General features: G+C 44.0%; 1 protein-coding gene and 1 non-coding gene across 9 annotated transcripts in view; both read right to left on the bottom strand.

Moving 5' to 3' along the window:
- Positions 1–9720: 9720 nt before the first annotated feature.
- TRNAE-CUC (transfer RNA glutamic acid (anticodon CUC)) lies at positions 9721–9793 on the bottom strand. Its single transcript has one exon. It is a non-coding gene; the product is annotated as a tRNA-Glu (tRNA).
- A 3272-nt stretch (positions 9794–13065) lies between these two features.
- ELOVL5 (ELOVL fatty acid elongase 5) overlaps positions 13066–15467 on the bottom strand; it is a 66080-nt gene continuing 63678 nt past the window's right edge. For all 8 annotated transcript variants that reach the window (XM_012100862.5, XM_042237357.2, XM_027959009.3 and 5 more), the window contains one exon: positions 13066–14945. In XM_012100862.5, the coding sequence (XP_011956252.2) occupies positions 14802–14945 (144 nt within the window). In that variant the 3' untranslated portion in view covers positions 13066–14801. The remainder of the gene's footprint in view (positions 14946–15467) is intronic.

Consider the following 15467-nt stretch of genomic DNA (forward strand, 5'->3'; position numbering starts at 1 on the left):
GAATTCGAGCCTTGGTCTCAACCTCTGCAAGGCTCCATCCTTTGGGATTCCTGTGGTGTCCAGTTAGGGCCCTGCCTGGGGAACAGTGCAGAGGGGACCCCAGTCCAGAGCTAGGCCCAGAGACTGACCCTGGGTTATTTCTGTACCCAGATACCCAGAGCCATAAAGAAATGCTCGCCTAACCTCTTCTATGCTCACCAACAATGTTTTCTTGAAGCATTTGAGGGGCTGAGGGTGAGAGGGAAGGACAGAGCCAGGGTTGCCCACAATCTTTAAGCCGACCAGGAGATGAGATGCGTTAGTGCAGACAGAGGGCTCTGGTTTCGTAAAATGAAAGCTTACCCTTGATCCCACCTTTCTGAACCTTTTTTTTTTTTTTTTTTTTTGAGGCTCTTGTACACAGTCACCAGCCCCAGGACCTTCCGTCCTCTTTTGCTTCTCTAAACTGAAGCCTGCTTCCAGGAAAGCATCTGATAAATTCACTTGCATCAAGCAGGATGTTTTTGTTCAGTTGCTAAGTCAAGTCTGACTGTGACCCCATGAACTGCAGCATGCCAGGCTTCCCTGTCCTTCACTATCTCCTGGAGTTTGCTCAAACTCATGTCCATTGAGTCAGTGATGCCATCCAACCATCTTATCCTCTGTTGCCCCTTTCTCCTCTTGCCCTAAATCCTTCCCAGCATCAGGGTCTATTCTAATGATCTGGTTCTTCACATCAGGTGGCCAATGTATTGAAGTTTCAGCTTCAGCATCAGTCCTTGCAATGAATATTCAGGGTTGATTTCCTTTAGGATTGACTGGTTTGATCTCTTTGCAGTCCAAGGGACTCTCAAGAGTCTTCTCCACTGCCACAATTCAAAAACATCAATTCTTCAGCCCTCAGCCGTCTTTTATGGTCCAAATCTCACATCTGTACATGATTACTGGAAAAACCATAGCTTTGACTTTGTTGGCAAAGTGGTATCTCTGCTTTTAAATACACTGTCTAGGTTTGTAATAGTCTTTCTTCCAAGGAACAAGTGTCTTTAAATTTCATGGCTGCAGTCACCATCTCCAGTAATTTTGGAGCCCAAGAAAATAACATCTGCCACTGTTTCCACTTTTCCCCCATCTATTTGCCATGAAATGATGGGAGTAGATGCCATAATCTTAGTTTTTGAATGCTGAGTTTTAAGCCAGCTTTTTCACTCTCTTCTTTCTTTCACCCTCATAAAGAAGCTCTTTAGTTTCTCTTTATTTTCTGCCATAAGAGTGGTATCATCAGCGTACCTGAGGTTATCGATATTTCTCCCAGCAATCTTGATTCCAGCTTGTGATTCATCCAGCCATTTTGCATGGTTTACCCTGCATATAAATTAAGTAAGCAGTGTGTTGATATATAGCTTTGACATACTCCTTTCCCAATTTTGCGCTAGTCAGTTGTTCCATGTAAGACTCTAACTGTTGCTTCTTGACCTGCATACAGGTTTCTCAAGAGGTAGGTAAGGTGGTCTGGTATTCCCATCTCTAAGAATTTTCCAGTTTATTGTGATCCACACAGTCAAAGGATTTAGTGTAAACAATGAAGCAGAAGTAGATTTTTTGTGTGTGCGTGTGGAATTCCTTTGCTTTTTCCATGATCCAACAGATGTTGGCCATTTGATCTCTGATTCCTCTGTCTTTTCTAAATCCAACTTGTACATCTGTAAGTTTTTGGTTCATGTATTGTTGAAACCTAGCTTGAAGGATTTTCAGCATTACCTTGTTAGCATGTGAAATGAACACAATTGTATGGTAGTTTGAACATTCTTTGGCATTGATTTTCTTTGGGGTGGAATGAAAACTAACATTTTCCAGTTATGTGGCCACTCTTGCTGGCATAGAGTGCAGCACCTTAACAGTATCATCTTTTAGGATTTGAAATAACTCACTTGGAATTTCATCACCTCTACTATGCTTGTTCATTGTAACGCTTCCTAAGGCCCACCTGACTTCACCCTCCAGGATGTTTGGCTCTAGGTGAGTGATCATACCATCATGATTATCCAGATCACCAAGACTTTTTTGTATAGTTCTCCTGTGTATTATTGCCACCCTCGAGCAGAATGGACAGCTGTTTTCTTCTGGAGAACATTTGCTTTGGGAAGATTTCAAGCAAAAGTGATGGGTCTCTGTGCAACTTGAGAGAAGTTAGATAAGAAGGAAGGGACCTGCCTGGGGGCAGCCAGGGCTGGGGGGAGGAGGGAAGGTAGGCAGAAATGTGGGCAGGAAAGCAGGGCAGATGGAGAAACCAAACAGGTCAAGGGAAGATGGGGAAAGAATAAAGGCAGGAAATTTGAGGGTGCTGATGTCAAGTGGTGGTGGCTTGACCAGTTGGCCTACCTGTGACCCTGAAGCTGAGTGTTGGCTAAGTAGAACTACAAAGCAATTCACTCCTTATTTGTTGAGATGGCCAAGAATCTCTCAGAAGAGATGTTCAGAACCAGGCTGGCTGAGAACTGATACTGCCAGATGGTACAGCAGCCACAATATTTACTGTGAGGCCCACGCTGTTTGGGAAGAGGCTGAACTTACATTCCTGCCGCAGACCTCGGTGGGTCCTGCCTCCTCTGCCGTTGGCCTCCGTGACTCACCGGGTGACTCACGGCTTATCTCTGCAGGGATTTATCTCTCTGAACCAGCCTCCCCTCTGGCATTCCAGTGAGAGATCCCTTATGTTGCAAGAAGCCCTGACTGCATTTCTGGGAAAATGGCCCTGTCTTACTTTCCATGTAATGTGAGGAGTTGAGACTCAAAAATAATCTTGTGAGGTGAACAGAAAAGCAAGCATGCTGTTTATACGTGGGGAAACTGTGAAGGACTGTCATGTCCCAGGTTTTCAGGAACCTGGACCTTGAACTCGGGTCTTTCTAACACAGTAGGGACTGTCAGTTCACTGGAAATTATCTAATGACTCATGCAAGATCAAATAGTTTCTTGCTGCCTCTAAAATCAAGATGTTTTTCTATAAAATCACAATTTAAACATCAAAAGAAGCATCCTCAAGGGGAAGGAGGATTTCTCCCCCCCACCCCACCCCCCACCCTTTTTTTTTTGTTGCAAAGCACTCACTTTAGTTAGATACTTTGAATCTCTGGGTGATAGACTGATTCTGTCAAAAAAAATTTAATGACTTTCTCATTTTACAAATAATGTTTATTGCAGAAACTCTGGAAATTTTAGAAAAACACCAAGGGGAAGATAAAAATCACCTGCAATTTCCCATTCAGGTGTAATTGTTATATAATTGTTATAACAATGGTAACAGTATAATTGCTGTTGACATTTTGATATCCTGTCTTTTTTCAGGCACCTAGAACCATCTTTTAAGAAACTGAAAACAATGTGGTATAAACTGATTAATAACTTTTCCATTTATCATTTCCATGACCATTTTTCTCACATGATTCAGTTTCTCTCAAAGCACGTTTGATCCACTGCATACTATCCTATGAATGATGTACCTAATTCATTTAGCCCATTGGAGGGACCTTTAGATTGTTACTTTTTTTTTTTTTAAACTTCCACAATGGACATCCTTGATCTTATAAAAATCTAGTGATGTTTTCACCCAGTGATTTGTCTGAGTGTTGGTTTGCAAAAAATTTAAAATGGGGGCGGATAGAGAGACAGGTATTAGGCATTAGCTTGACTTTTGTCGGTTGGCGAGGGAGAGAAGTGAGGCCACTGCTTTCGAGTGTCTCCTCTGTAAAGGGCCCCTTTCTGGTGCGCTCTCACTTCTGCTCCCTAACGTGGCCTTCACACTATTCATCATGTCAGACTCCTCTGTAGCTGCCAGTGCTTTCAGCTGTCAGCCCCTGCTCCCCCTGGTCCCTGCCTCATGGGGATGACTCTCATCACAGCCCTCCTGGTCTCGCCGGCTGTTGATGAATGTTTTCTGTGTCTCAACTCAGTGCTTGAAAAATTATTTCTAAAAGCAGCACGTCCTTGAGGCATCCTTGTCACGGTATCTGAAGTCAGGTGCACAAAACTCTTAGGCAAATCACTGTATGGTTGGTTTTCCTATGGGTGCAGCCCACTGCCCTGCCAGAGCCACTCTGGCAAGTGGCGGGAAGCCCAGGGGTAATTAACAGCGGGTGATCTTGGGGTTTCCTCTCATTCTCTCGCTGGACCAGGCTAACATCTTCTTCTCATTAGGCACTATTAGTTGGTGAGTTCTAATAACAACAACTGGGTTGATCATTATTTCCAAGTTATAATTCAAGAAACAGATGAAGAGAGGTCATAAAATCAAATAAGGCCTAACTGAGCACCTTTTAGGAGAAGGCAATGGCACCCCACTCCAGTACTCTTGCCTAGAAAATCCCATGGATGGAGGAGCCTGGTAGGCTGCAGTCCATGGGGTCGCGACACGACTAAGTGACTTCACTTTCACTTTTCATTTTCATGCACTGGAGAAGGAAATGGCAACCCACTCCAGTGTTCTTGCCTGGAGAATCCCAGGGATGGCAGAGCCTGGTGGGGTGCTGTCTATGGGCTTTCACAGAGTCGGACTCGATTGAAGTGACTTAGCAGCAGCATCAGAGCACCTTATAAAATTAAAAAAAAAAAAAAGAATCTCTTGGGTTGCAGGCTTCTAAAAATAGTTTCCAGCGCCGTCCTTCACCTTCACAATTATTTTTGTCTTCACTTCTAAATCTGAACAGCACAGAGCAGCAGAATTTATACATTAAGTTCATAAGAGAACAGACAGCTCATTTATTCTTCACAGTGGTGGGATTTGACTGTTTACCATATATTTGATTCTGAAATACATTTGGGCCCACTTTGCTGAGATGACATAGCTATCTTATTGATAACCACAATGCCTTTCTTTTCCTGAACTTTTTTTTTTTTTTTCGTTTGTTTAGCTCAGGGACCTCCCCCTTTATTTACCTTTATTTATTTTAAAATTTAATTTTTTAATTGAAGGATAATTGCTTTACAGAATTTTGTAGTTTTCTGTCAATCATCAACAAGAATCAGCCATAGGTACACCCATGTCCCCCCACTCCTGAACCTCCCTCTCATCTCCCTCCCCATTCCACCCCTCTAGGGTGTTACAGAGCCCCGTTTGAGTTCCCTGAGTCATACAGCAATTCCCATTGGCTATCTATTTTGCATATGGTATTGTAAGTTCCCATGATGGTTTCTCCATACATCTCATCTTCTCCCTCCCCCTCTCCCCGCCGTGTCCATAGATTGGTTCTCTATGTTTCTCCATTGCTGCCCTGCAAATAAATTAATCAGTGCGATCTTTCTAGATTCCATACATACGTGTTAGTGCCTTTTTAAAATTTTTTTATTGAAATACAGTTGATTTACAATGTCATGTTAGTTTCAGGTATATAACATAGTGGTTCAGTTACACATATACATAAATATAGACATTCTTCTTTTACATTCTCTTCCAGGATGGTGTCCTTCTTGTGAAGGACAAGATGACTACAGCCTCCCACCCCACTCAGAGATGGTGTGAGCGAACTTCATGCTAATCATCTCCTGTCCATTCATTCACAAAGTCATTTATTCAAACATCTGAGACTCTCCTATGTGCCAGGCAAGAGAAAAAGCCCTCAGTCTTCTAGGTGGGAGACAAAATAAATACATAACAATGAAACTCTTACAAGGGAAAATAAAGCCAAGTTAAGAGACAGGCCTGTGTGAGGAGGGTCTGGGGAAGGTATTTTAGAGCTGCTACTTAGGGAAGGGCACTCCCCTGGTGGCTTAGTGGTAAAGAATCTGCCTGCCAATGCAGGAGACCTGGGTTTGATCCCTGGGTTGGAAAGATTTTCTGGAGAAGAGATGGCTACCTACTCCAGTATTCTTGCCTGGAAAGTCCCATGGACAGAAAAGCCTGGTGGGCTACAGTCCATGGGGCCGAAGAGTCAGATACGACTGAGCAACGCAACAACTACTGCTTAGAGAAGGCCTCCAAATTTAGGGAAGTGGCATTTAAGGTGGCAAGATCACGTCACAGAAATAGCTTATCTGGATGAAGAAGCAAGGACGAGGCCTCAAAAAGGTAAGGGCTCTGAGAGGGAACCGGAGAAGAGGAGTGTGGCTGAAGACCTGAGCAAGAGTGTGGCGGGAGGCCTGAGGGAGTTTGGCAGGTCAGGGAGATCCCACAGGCCATGGGAAAGATCTAGGTTTTTTATTGTTGGCGAGCAATTGTTTGGAGGTAGCCCTGAGGCAGGGGGAAGCTGGTGATCCTGAGGGGACCTTGGTCAGCTCTACCATGCTGTATTCCAAATGCCATTCACTGCATACTCTGGAGTCCCTGAACCCAGTGGTGACCACCTTGAGTTCCAACAAGCTGGGAGCATTTAGTGAGGTTTTTTTTTTTTTTTAATTGACCTGTATAGTTGATTTACAATGTTGTTACTTTCTAGTGTACTGCAAAGTGATCCAGTTAAACATATACGTGTATCTATTCCTTTCCAGATCCTTTTCCATTATGTTATTACAAGGTATTAAATAAAGTTTCCTGTGCTATACAGAAAGTCCTTCTTATCTGTTTTATGGATAGTAATGTGTATCTGCTAACCCCAACCTCCTAATTTACCCTCCCCCTCCTCTTTTCCTTCCTGATAAACAAGTATTTCTCACAGTTCTGGAAGCTGGAAGTCTGAGATCAGGTGCCAGCACGGTTAGGTTCTGGTGAGACCCTCTCTTTGGGGCTGCAGGCTGCCAACTTCTCCTAGCATCCCCATGTGACGGAAAGCAGAGAAGCGAGCTCTCCTGTGACTCTTAGAAGGGCAGTACTCCCATAAATGGGGATTCCACCCTCAGGACCTCATCTTATCTTAATCGCCTCCCAAAGCCCATCTCCTAAAACCGTCACATGGGGTAGAGGGAATAGGGTTTCAACATATGCATTTTGGGGGGTCACACATTCAGTCCATGACACATGATGTAATGTAAACTCAGACCGAATTGGCTTGAAAGCCTGTTTTTCTTACTGTACATCATGTTGTCCAGTCCTTTCTGAGTCCTCCGTTCATTCATCAAAACACTGAACGTTTGTTGTGTCTGTTGCTACGCTAGGCACACACCAGGGATTAGACATAAGAAACAGTCAGTTCCTCCCCTCAAGTGTCTTACAATCAAATGGGCTGTTCAGAATCCATATTGCATCTCCCAGAAAGGAATGAGATTATAACATAGCCTCTACCACCCACACTCCCACACACCATTTGAGATTTTCTGAAATGGAGATTGTTTTATTCTTCTCATTAAAGGATGCTGGCAGCTGCCAGGCAGCATGAGCCACTGCCAGGCATGAAAATCACCCATTGCCCCATTTGTCCTCAGATGACATTGGTACTAACATTCAGTGGGATGTCGCTTAAATTTGGATCCTTGTCACTTAAAAAAGTCTTCTAAGAGCTCATCGTATGGTGCAGGGCTGAAATGATAAGGTATCAGTGTGGAAGCCTGCCAATCACGTGGAGAGCAGCAGGAACCCCGGGTGCTCAAGGAAGTGTCAGAGCCCAGCATGGGGCTCACTCACCCTCTGCAGAGAGCCACCGTTCAGGTGGAGGACAGACAGCTCTATCAAGACCTTCCAGATGGCTTCTGAGAGAATGTGGGAAACTTCCAGTGATCTCTTATTTAGCTCATGAAAATAAGAACCACCAATTTAAACACATAGGCAGACACCCCAATGTCCTTCCATATGCCTCAACACCATCTCAAGTATAATAGCACTCGAGATATTCTCAGGGTCAGTACCCTGCTTGTGTCCTTCAGAACAGTCACGATAATATGTAATTATTCGGTTTGCTTGTTTTCGTCTTTCTTCCAAAATGAGGTTATCTTTTCATTGCTGTTTCCCCAGCAACTGGCAAAATGCCCGGAGCAGAGCTGGATCGTCAGTAAGGGTGGGGGGAAGGGCATATTTCTGAGATGGCATTTACTTATTCAGTTCAGTTCAGTCGCTCAGTCGTGTCTGACTCTTTGTGACCCCATGAATCGCAGCACGCCAGGCCTCCCTGTCCATCACCATCTCCCGGAGTTCACTCAGACCCACGTCCATCGAGTCCGTGATGCCATCCAGCCATCTCGTCCAGTGACCAAAGCAATTTGGAACGGTCTTCAGTGTCTGAGAAACTGACTCAAAAGTTTTATGGTAATGCTGATGAAGTAAGTGCTGTATTGATATCTAAGTAAATATATGCTATTGTCAGTTCTTTAAAAAACAGTAATAATGCAAAATGTGATTTTTTTTCTGACAAAAATTTTTATTAAAATTTATAGGTATGATTTGGTATTATCTTTTAGGACTTGGCAGTTTTCTTTACTCAATGGCATCACAGAAGGAAGAAATATACATAATAAGCATAAATCAGATAGTTTTAAATCAGATAGTTTAATATTTGGGGATCTTTGTACAATTCTCCCAGAATCTCTAATCCATTAAGTGAAACCTCTCACTACACAATGTGTATGTTCCGAATAATTTAAAATCACACTAATGTAGCATGGAGCTAAACGATCACCCTGGTTGGAAGGGAAGCAGCCAGCATGGGAGTAACGCAGCTGTAATCCTGTGCTTTAGGAGCTGGTCTGAGTGGCTGCCTTCTGGGCAGCTCCTTGCAGGGTGAGTGCATCAGCTTGGAACAGGTGGGTCCATTAGAGCTCTGATGTCATGCTTACCCGGGCAGGTCACGGATGCTCTCTGGGTCTGAGCTTCCTCATTTGTAAAGTGGGGATGATAGACGCCAGTACCTGACATGAGGAGGAAAGCATGTGTGTCTCATGCTTGGTGGACACAAGGTACAGGGGGCAAGTTTCAGCTGGTTGGTGCTGCTGTGACACCACCGCAGACCAGCAGGGTTAGGACAGCAAACGTTTCTTGCTGGCAGTTCTGAGGCTAGAAAGACTGAGACCAAGGTGCAGATTTGGTTATCTTCTCCCTATAACCTCACCTGGCATAAGGGATGCTCAAGCTCTCTGGGCCTCTTTCCTTTATAAAAGGTGCTCATCTCAATCACAAGGGGTCCACCCTCATTCCCAATCCCACTGCCTTAGGTTTCAACACAGGACTTTACCGGGACACAGACATGCAGACCACAGCGGTGCTCCCTCACCTGACTCCCTTCCATCACCATCTCCACGCTGTGCGCCTTCAGTGATTTGAAGCATCAGACGGGAAGAGAAACTGATGCATCTACAACCGCACTCCCTTTCTGGCGCTTTTATTCCATCGGTGCGTCTTTTCTTTTTTAATCTGAACTTTGTACTTTCCTCTTCTCCTGCCTCTGCATCTTCAGAAACCTCATCACTGATCCCACTGCAGGTCTTGGGACACAAGACACGTGCGCTTTGATCTAGGGTCAGTGTGGACACTTGGCAGGTACTTGAATCCTTGACCTCCTTTCATAAAGGGCCACATTTAAACCACTGCCCATCTATTCTTTTCTGTACTGAGATATATTTAAAACATACTGTAAGTTCTTTCTCAAATATATTCTCCAAACATCAGGCCCATGACCTAAGTTTTCAGACTCTAAAGCCCTGTCTTTGGTTTGGAGGAATTCTTCAGAAGGTCCGAGTCCTTGAGTCTGCTCCCTCTTATGATTCCCTTCAGGTTTTTTTTTTTTTTTTTTTTTTTTTTTAATATTTATTTATTTGGCTGCAGTGGGTCTTAGTTGTATATGTTTTTTTTTTTTTTTTTAAGTTGTGGCATGTGGGATCTAGCTCCCTGACCAGGGATTGAACCTGGGCCCCCTGCATTGAGAGCACAGAGTCTTAGCCACTGGACCACCGGGGAAGTCCCATGCATGACTCCCTTCATTTTATGACATAAGTGCCAGTTCTTGTTGTAATCACCCTCTTGTTCCTCCTTAGCTCTGCTCAAAAGGGAGAAGAGGAGGTGGGCATCTGGGCAAGAGGCATGGCTACCGATGGTTCTTTTAAGGCTAATTACTAGGAAGGAAGGAAGGAAGGCGTAATTCCAGAGAAAGAGCCCTGGGAACTCTGAGTAACATTCTGCACATTTATCAATGGGAACACCCAAATTACACTCTCCTCCCACTTTACCTCTTATTTTAAAAATAAGCTGTTTCTCCCACACATGCAATAGTTCTGTGAAATGTGTTGTGTCTCTCCATACTTGTTTCCTGAACTTGCAATGCTGTCTCCCTAGCAACTTTCAGCCACCATCTACTGAAAGCCAGATCATCTCTGAAGACTCGGATTGGACGAGCTCTTCTTGATCACCTTGCTAGAAAGATTCTCTCTCCTGGGTCTCTCATGGCTCCTGTCAACGTCATGCTCCCAGCACAAACCATCCTGTGCGGGAGTCATCTGTGTGTATGTTTGATCCCAGTCTAGAAACGGCTCCTCTGGGGACTGACGTTTCTCACACATCCCTGTTTGCCCAATACCCCTCAGTCCTCTGCACTAGGTGTTCTCCCAGTGAACCAGATGGTCAACACAAAACACACACACGGGAGACACAGGGGATGGCGAGCACTGGGCAGAAGGGTTTGGATGATCTGAGAGAGTAGATGCCCACTGACCACCACAATTGGCTCTCTGTCACCACTGCATCACCAGTCACAGGGGCCCACTCTGCCTGTTCCTACAACTTCCAAGACATCTTCATAAGCTGGGTGCAACATCTCACACAAACTATGGCAAGAGTCAGCCTGGGAACTTTCTCGCTTTGCCATAAATATGTTGGGAAAGAGAGAAAATGAAGCTCATAAAAACGTCAAGGACGACACAGATGAGTTTTAAATCTACGCCTGGAATGAGAATTGGTGAGAGCAGAGAGCAAACTGAGGCAAACACTATTCTGCTGCCATCTCCACTGAGGGCACTATTCTCCAAATTGATGCTGAAGAGGAGAAGCTATTAGTATTTGAAATCCTGGACTGATAAGGGAAGAGTGTGAGACATCTGTTTAAAATCAGTTCGCATGAAAGATACCCATGTCTGTGGATGGATCACAGAACTACCAGCAGGGCTCTGCAGGAATGATGCGACAGACCAGACACCATGAACCTGCCGTTTCCCCAAGAGGGAACAAAGCAGATTCCAGCAATTCCAAAACAGTAGTGTAATGTAAAACTCGGACAAAATTTGGAATAATACAGTCGTACTCCCAACAATTGCTGGTATCTTTTCAACTTTTATGAATTAAAAAAAATTCATTTTTATTTGGCTGCATCAGATCTTCATTGTGGGCATGCAGACCTCTTGGGATCTTCCTATACCAGGGATTGAACCCACGTTCCTTGCATTGAAAGATAGATTCTTTACCACTGAGCCACCAGGGAAGTCCACTTTTCAACTCTTTCGATTCAACAAAGTATCCTACCCAAGAACTTCCTCTCCTTTGTGATAGGATTGTTAGAGCAACTAGTCAAGGAACTAACAGTAAAACAACAGCTAATCTTTAGAGACCAGTGGTATGGCCTGAAGGTAACAGATAACACAGAGTTCATGCTTTGCTGGATGTGGCTCCAAGAACTTTGTATACTTTGTTCATCTATTTAACCCTTGTAATGAGCCTGTAAGGTAGGTACTGACTTTATCCGAGTCGGGTAGATGGGAACACTGAGGCCAAGTTAAAGCAATTTGCCTAAAGGTCATACAGATAGGATTCCAACCAGGCAGTGTGGCCTCCAAGCTGTGCTTCCCACGCTAGGCTACACTGCCTTTCCTGTAAATGGCAAGGCTGCTCAGAAGGGTAACTGGGAATCCTCCCTTTTCCATACGGGTGCTTGAACTTGCCCTTCCACTTCCATACAGACAAGAGAAAAGGGTGGAAACCATCTGGCCTACTCTGCCCTCTGACCCACTCACTTCTCTAACAGGAAGAGGGTGACTCTGGTTGCTAAAGTTGGAGATACTATTGAGCATCATAGGCATCAGAGCACAGCCTGACACAGAAAGGGAGCTTGCAGCTAAAGCTGCGTAAATTGCAGGGCTGATGTTCAAAACATCTTAATCATCAGTTCATCACCACACCAACAGACTAGGGCAGCCACAACCACCAGTGAGCTGGAGCTGACCATGGTATGTCAACAGGGTATTTGGAGAGCCTACTGCAGTCTTTGTCACCAGCCAGCCTCCTCAGTGACAGATAAACTATGCTGATTTCCATCAGTCTGGTTTTGATGTCTTCAATTTGTTCTGGACTCAGAGGGGAAGGACAAGGATGTAAGTAATCATTACCACCAAACCCCAACAGTCCTCTGCACTTTTCAAATGATATTCCCAATACTAAATTCAGTTTCTGATGACATTTTGAAGGTGATATTGACAAATCAGAACACACTCAAAGCCAGGGTCAGGCCTGCACTAGTAACCGTGTGGTATGAAGTGGAGGAAGGGACGATAGGCTGTTCATTTCCTCACTTCTATGATGGGTATGGACGGACTCAGTAAGTCAGACTGGGGAAGGTGTGGGGGGTGGGGGTGTGTGGCGTGGGGCAGGACCTGGGACATGAAATGGTCTTTAGCAAAGAAAGTGACAGAGGTGGGCCCTTGTTACTCTAAACTGGGGGTCACAGAACTACAGCCACAGGTCTTCTGTTTTGCAAATAAAGTTCTACTGGAACATGGCTAGGGCCCACTATTTACATATTATCTGTGTAATTACTTGTTTAATAGGCTGCTTTTGAGCTCTACAAAAGGTGGTTGAGCAGTGTGGTCTGCAAAGCCTAAGACAGGTGGTAGCTGGCTCTTTCCAGAAAGGATGTGCAGACTTCTGGTTTAGATCTAGGAAAGTAATTCTAACAGCTTGGGGAAAGGAAAGGGGAGGGGAAGGGAGGAAGAAAAAGGAGTGGGTTCAGAGCTGGGGTCTTCAGTATGGAAACCAGGGAAGGCTTAGAGAAAGGAACTGGGATGCAGCCGCCACCATGCCTAACAATGTGGGGATCCCTCCTAATGTGAGCTGAGCCACAGTATAACCTTCCAAACTGAATTATTTACATCATTTCTTTGGGTGACTTCCTAGATGGTGAAGAAAGCAGGCTTTTCTCCAGTCTTTCAGAATTAGCAGCATATTTACAATGTAAATCCAAGCACAGGTAATCAAAAATGTTTTAATGATTAATTTTAGACATTATTTAACATTGTGGGTATATCCAGATGAGCTTAAGCACACTTTGACAGCACACTATTGAATGTTATAGTTTTTGTGTTGAAATATGTAAAGACATTCTCAAACTAGTACCTAGGAAGACATACATTTACAAATATACATGTTCTAGATTTGATAAGGTAAATGTAAACAGATGCCGTGACTCCTTCCAAACAGAAAACCCACAAGACTAATTAAGAGAACCCAACTGGCTCCCTGTAATATGAATGTGCAAAATTAAAGCATGATAAACTGATATTTACATAAATATCAAACCATTCATTTATACATTGTCAATGACCTTCTCAGATGTGTCACGAGTGGTTCAACGAATGTATTTTTCCTCCAGTGGAGAAGGTATTCAGAGGCTAAATTCCAACACTTTAAAATGACACACACACAAAACAGTCTTTTTCTGTTTGACCACTGCTTCTAGGGTATGAGACATGATTTTATGATAAGCAGTCTTATTTTTAAACAAGCATTTCTAAACAAATCTTTAGAGTTGGAGCAGGAGAAAAAAAACCTTACAGGTGCTATTAGATTCACATTAACCAAACCATCTCTACTCAGTTCTCCAGTTTTCTCATGCTGCAGCTATCTGTTTAATTTTACCTTGAATTTTTTCTAAGGTCCTTCCCACCCCACCCTTCCCCATTCATTATGGTAAGCTAGGCACATTTTCAAAGGACGTTTGTGTCAAAACAGATAGATAGCAGTAGAGAAATCAATCCAAATTTGGACCCTGGCAACCAGTTCCCCCACTGCTCATCTATGGGCCTCTGTCAAATGGCTAACTATTCAGTCATGTCTCTTGAAAAGTATATATCTTCTCTAAGTGGAAAGCAAAATGGGCTTTGTTTCTTGTATAAAAACACTTACACTTCTGAAATTTAAAACGGCCTACTCATCCTACACACTTCCTGAAATCTTGAAGACAAAGAATATATATTTAAGTTTCATCAAGACTGCTTTAGCTCCTCCCTCCCTTTTTACATTATTAATAGTGGCACTCAAAATAAAAAAATAAGATCTGTTAAAAAGTTAAACTGACTGTTCCACTAGATCTGAACCTGCCTGATTTAAAGCCAACATTACAAAAACTGAAGGTGCCGATTTCACACGGACAAGTCACCTGAAGTCCTGTGTCACACGTTAAGTTTCATAAGTCATGGTTGTTGATTTTTCTGAACGGAGCTATTAGAAATGAATAAAAACTTGAAACATACCCTAATTGAACTAATAAGCTTTGGGCCCCGCTTTTTCAATTTTAAGGCATGTGTGTTTCTCTACTGTAACAACATTGTACAAATTTACAATCACATGCATGATCTACAGTTAAAAAAAAAAGAAGTTTGGATTACAGTGTTATTAAATTGTGAATCACAATTCAGCACCTATCATGTTATAACTAATAAGGCAACAGCAGTGTCGTGTACTACAATAACACGCCCTCCACAGTCTAGCGCAGGGGTCGGTGAGAGCCCAGAAATGTTAAAAAATCTTATGCCTACTTGGATAATCTGTCTACGTTTTCTAGGGGTTTGGAACTGATGGAAGAGGTCCTACGTGAGTCACACTATTGTAGGCTGACTAGTGACAGCAGCTGTTAACGAGCATCGGGCACAACTCAGATGTGCTTACAATCAGACGATGTGGTTCAGAGGCTGCCAGCCCTCGGACCTCAGTCCTTCCGCTGCTTCCTCGGCTTCACATTGTTTTCCAGGGAAGAGAAGCTGCTGGTGTGGCCGTTCACGGCGGCCACGGAGCCGTTCTGGTGGTCCTTTTGGTGCTCTCTCCTCCGGGAGACGCCCTTCTTGTTGTAGGTCTGCAACACAGAAGGGCAGATGGGAGCCACGGCGGGGGTGGGGGTGGGGCCCGGCCACATCCCTAATGCCAGGGCTAGAGCCTCTGGGGACCAGTGCTACCGTATTAAGAAGCAGTGTCTGTGCTCAAGCGACCTGGAAAATGTTTTGGGTCTTTTTTTTTTGCCACTGGTTTCAATCATTCTTTCATTTTCTGAGGCTCAGCCTGGGTATGTTCACTGAGTCATGGGTGGAGGTATGGCTGTTATTTGACAATTAGACCGAAAATACAAGTTACACGTCACTTGGCTCTGCCCTGCTGTCTCCCACTGTCACTCACATCCTCTGCCTTCAAAACTGTCTCATGGCTTTAGCAACTGTCTTGGTCCTTTACTTACAAAAGCACTCTGCCATGAATGGCAGTCAAAACAGGTGTGACTTCAGCTTCGCTGGGCCCCATCTTTTCTTTAACCTCCCCTGTCATTGCCCTGAAGTGCAGCATGAGCTACCAGCCAGGCAGGAGGAAGATGCAACCCAGAGTCCCC

This window comes from Ovis aries, chromosome 20 (genome assembly GCF_016772045.2).
Source record: "Ovis aries strain OAR_USU_Benz2616 breed Rambouillet chromosome 20, ARS-UI_Ramb_v3.0, whole genome shotgun sequence".
NCBI classification, from domain to species: domain Eukaryota; kingdom Metazoa; phylum Chordata; class Mammalia; order Artiodactyla; family Bovidae; genus Ovis; species Ovis aries.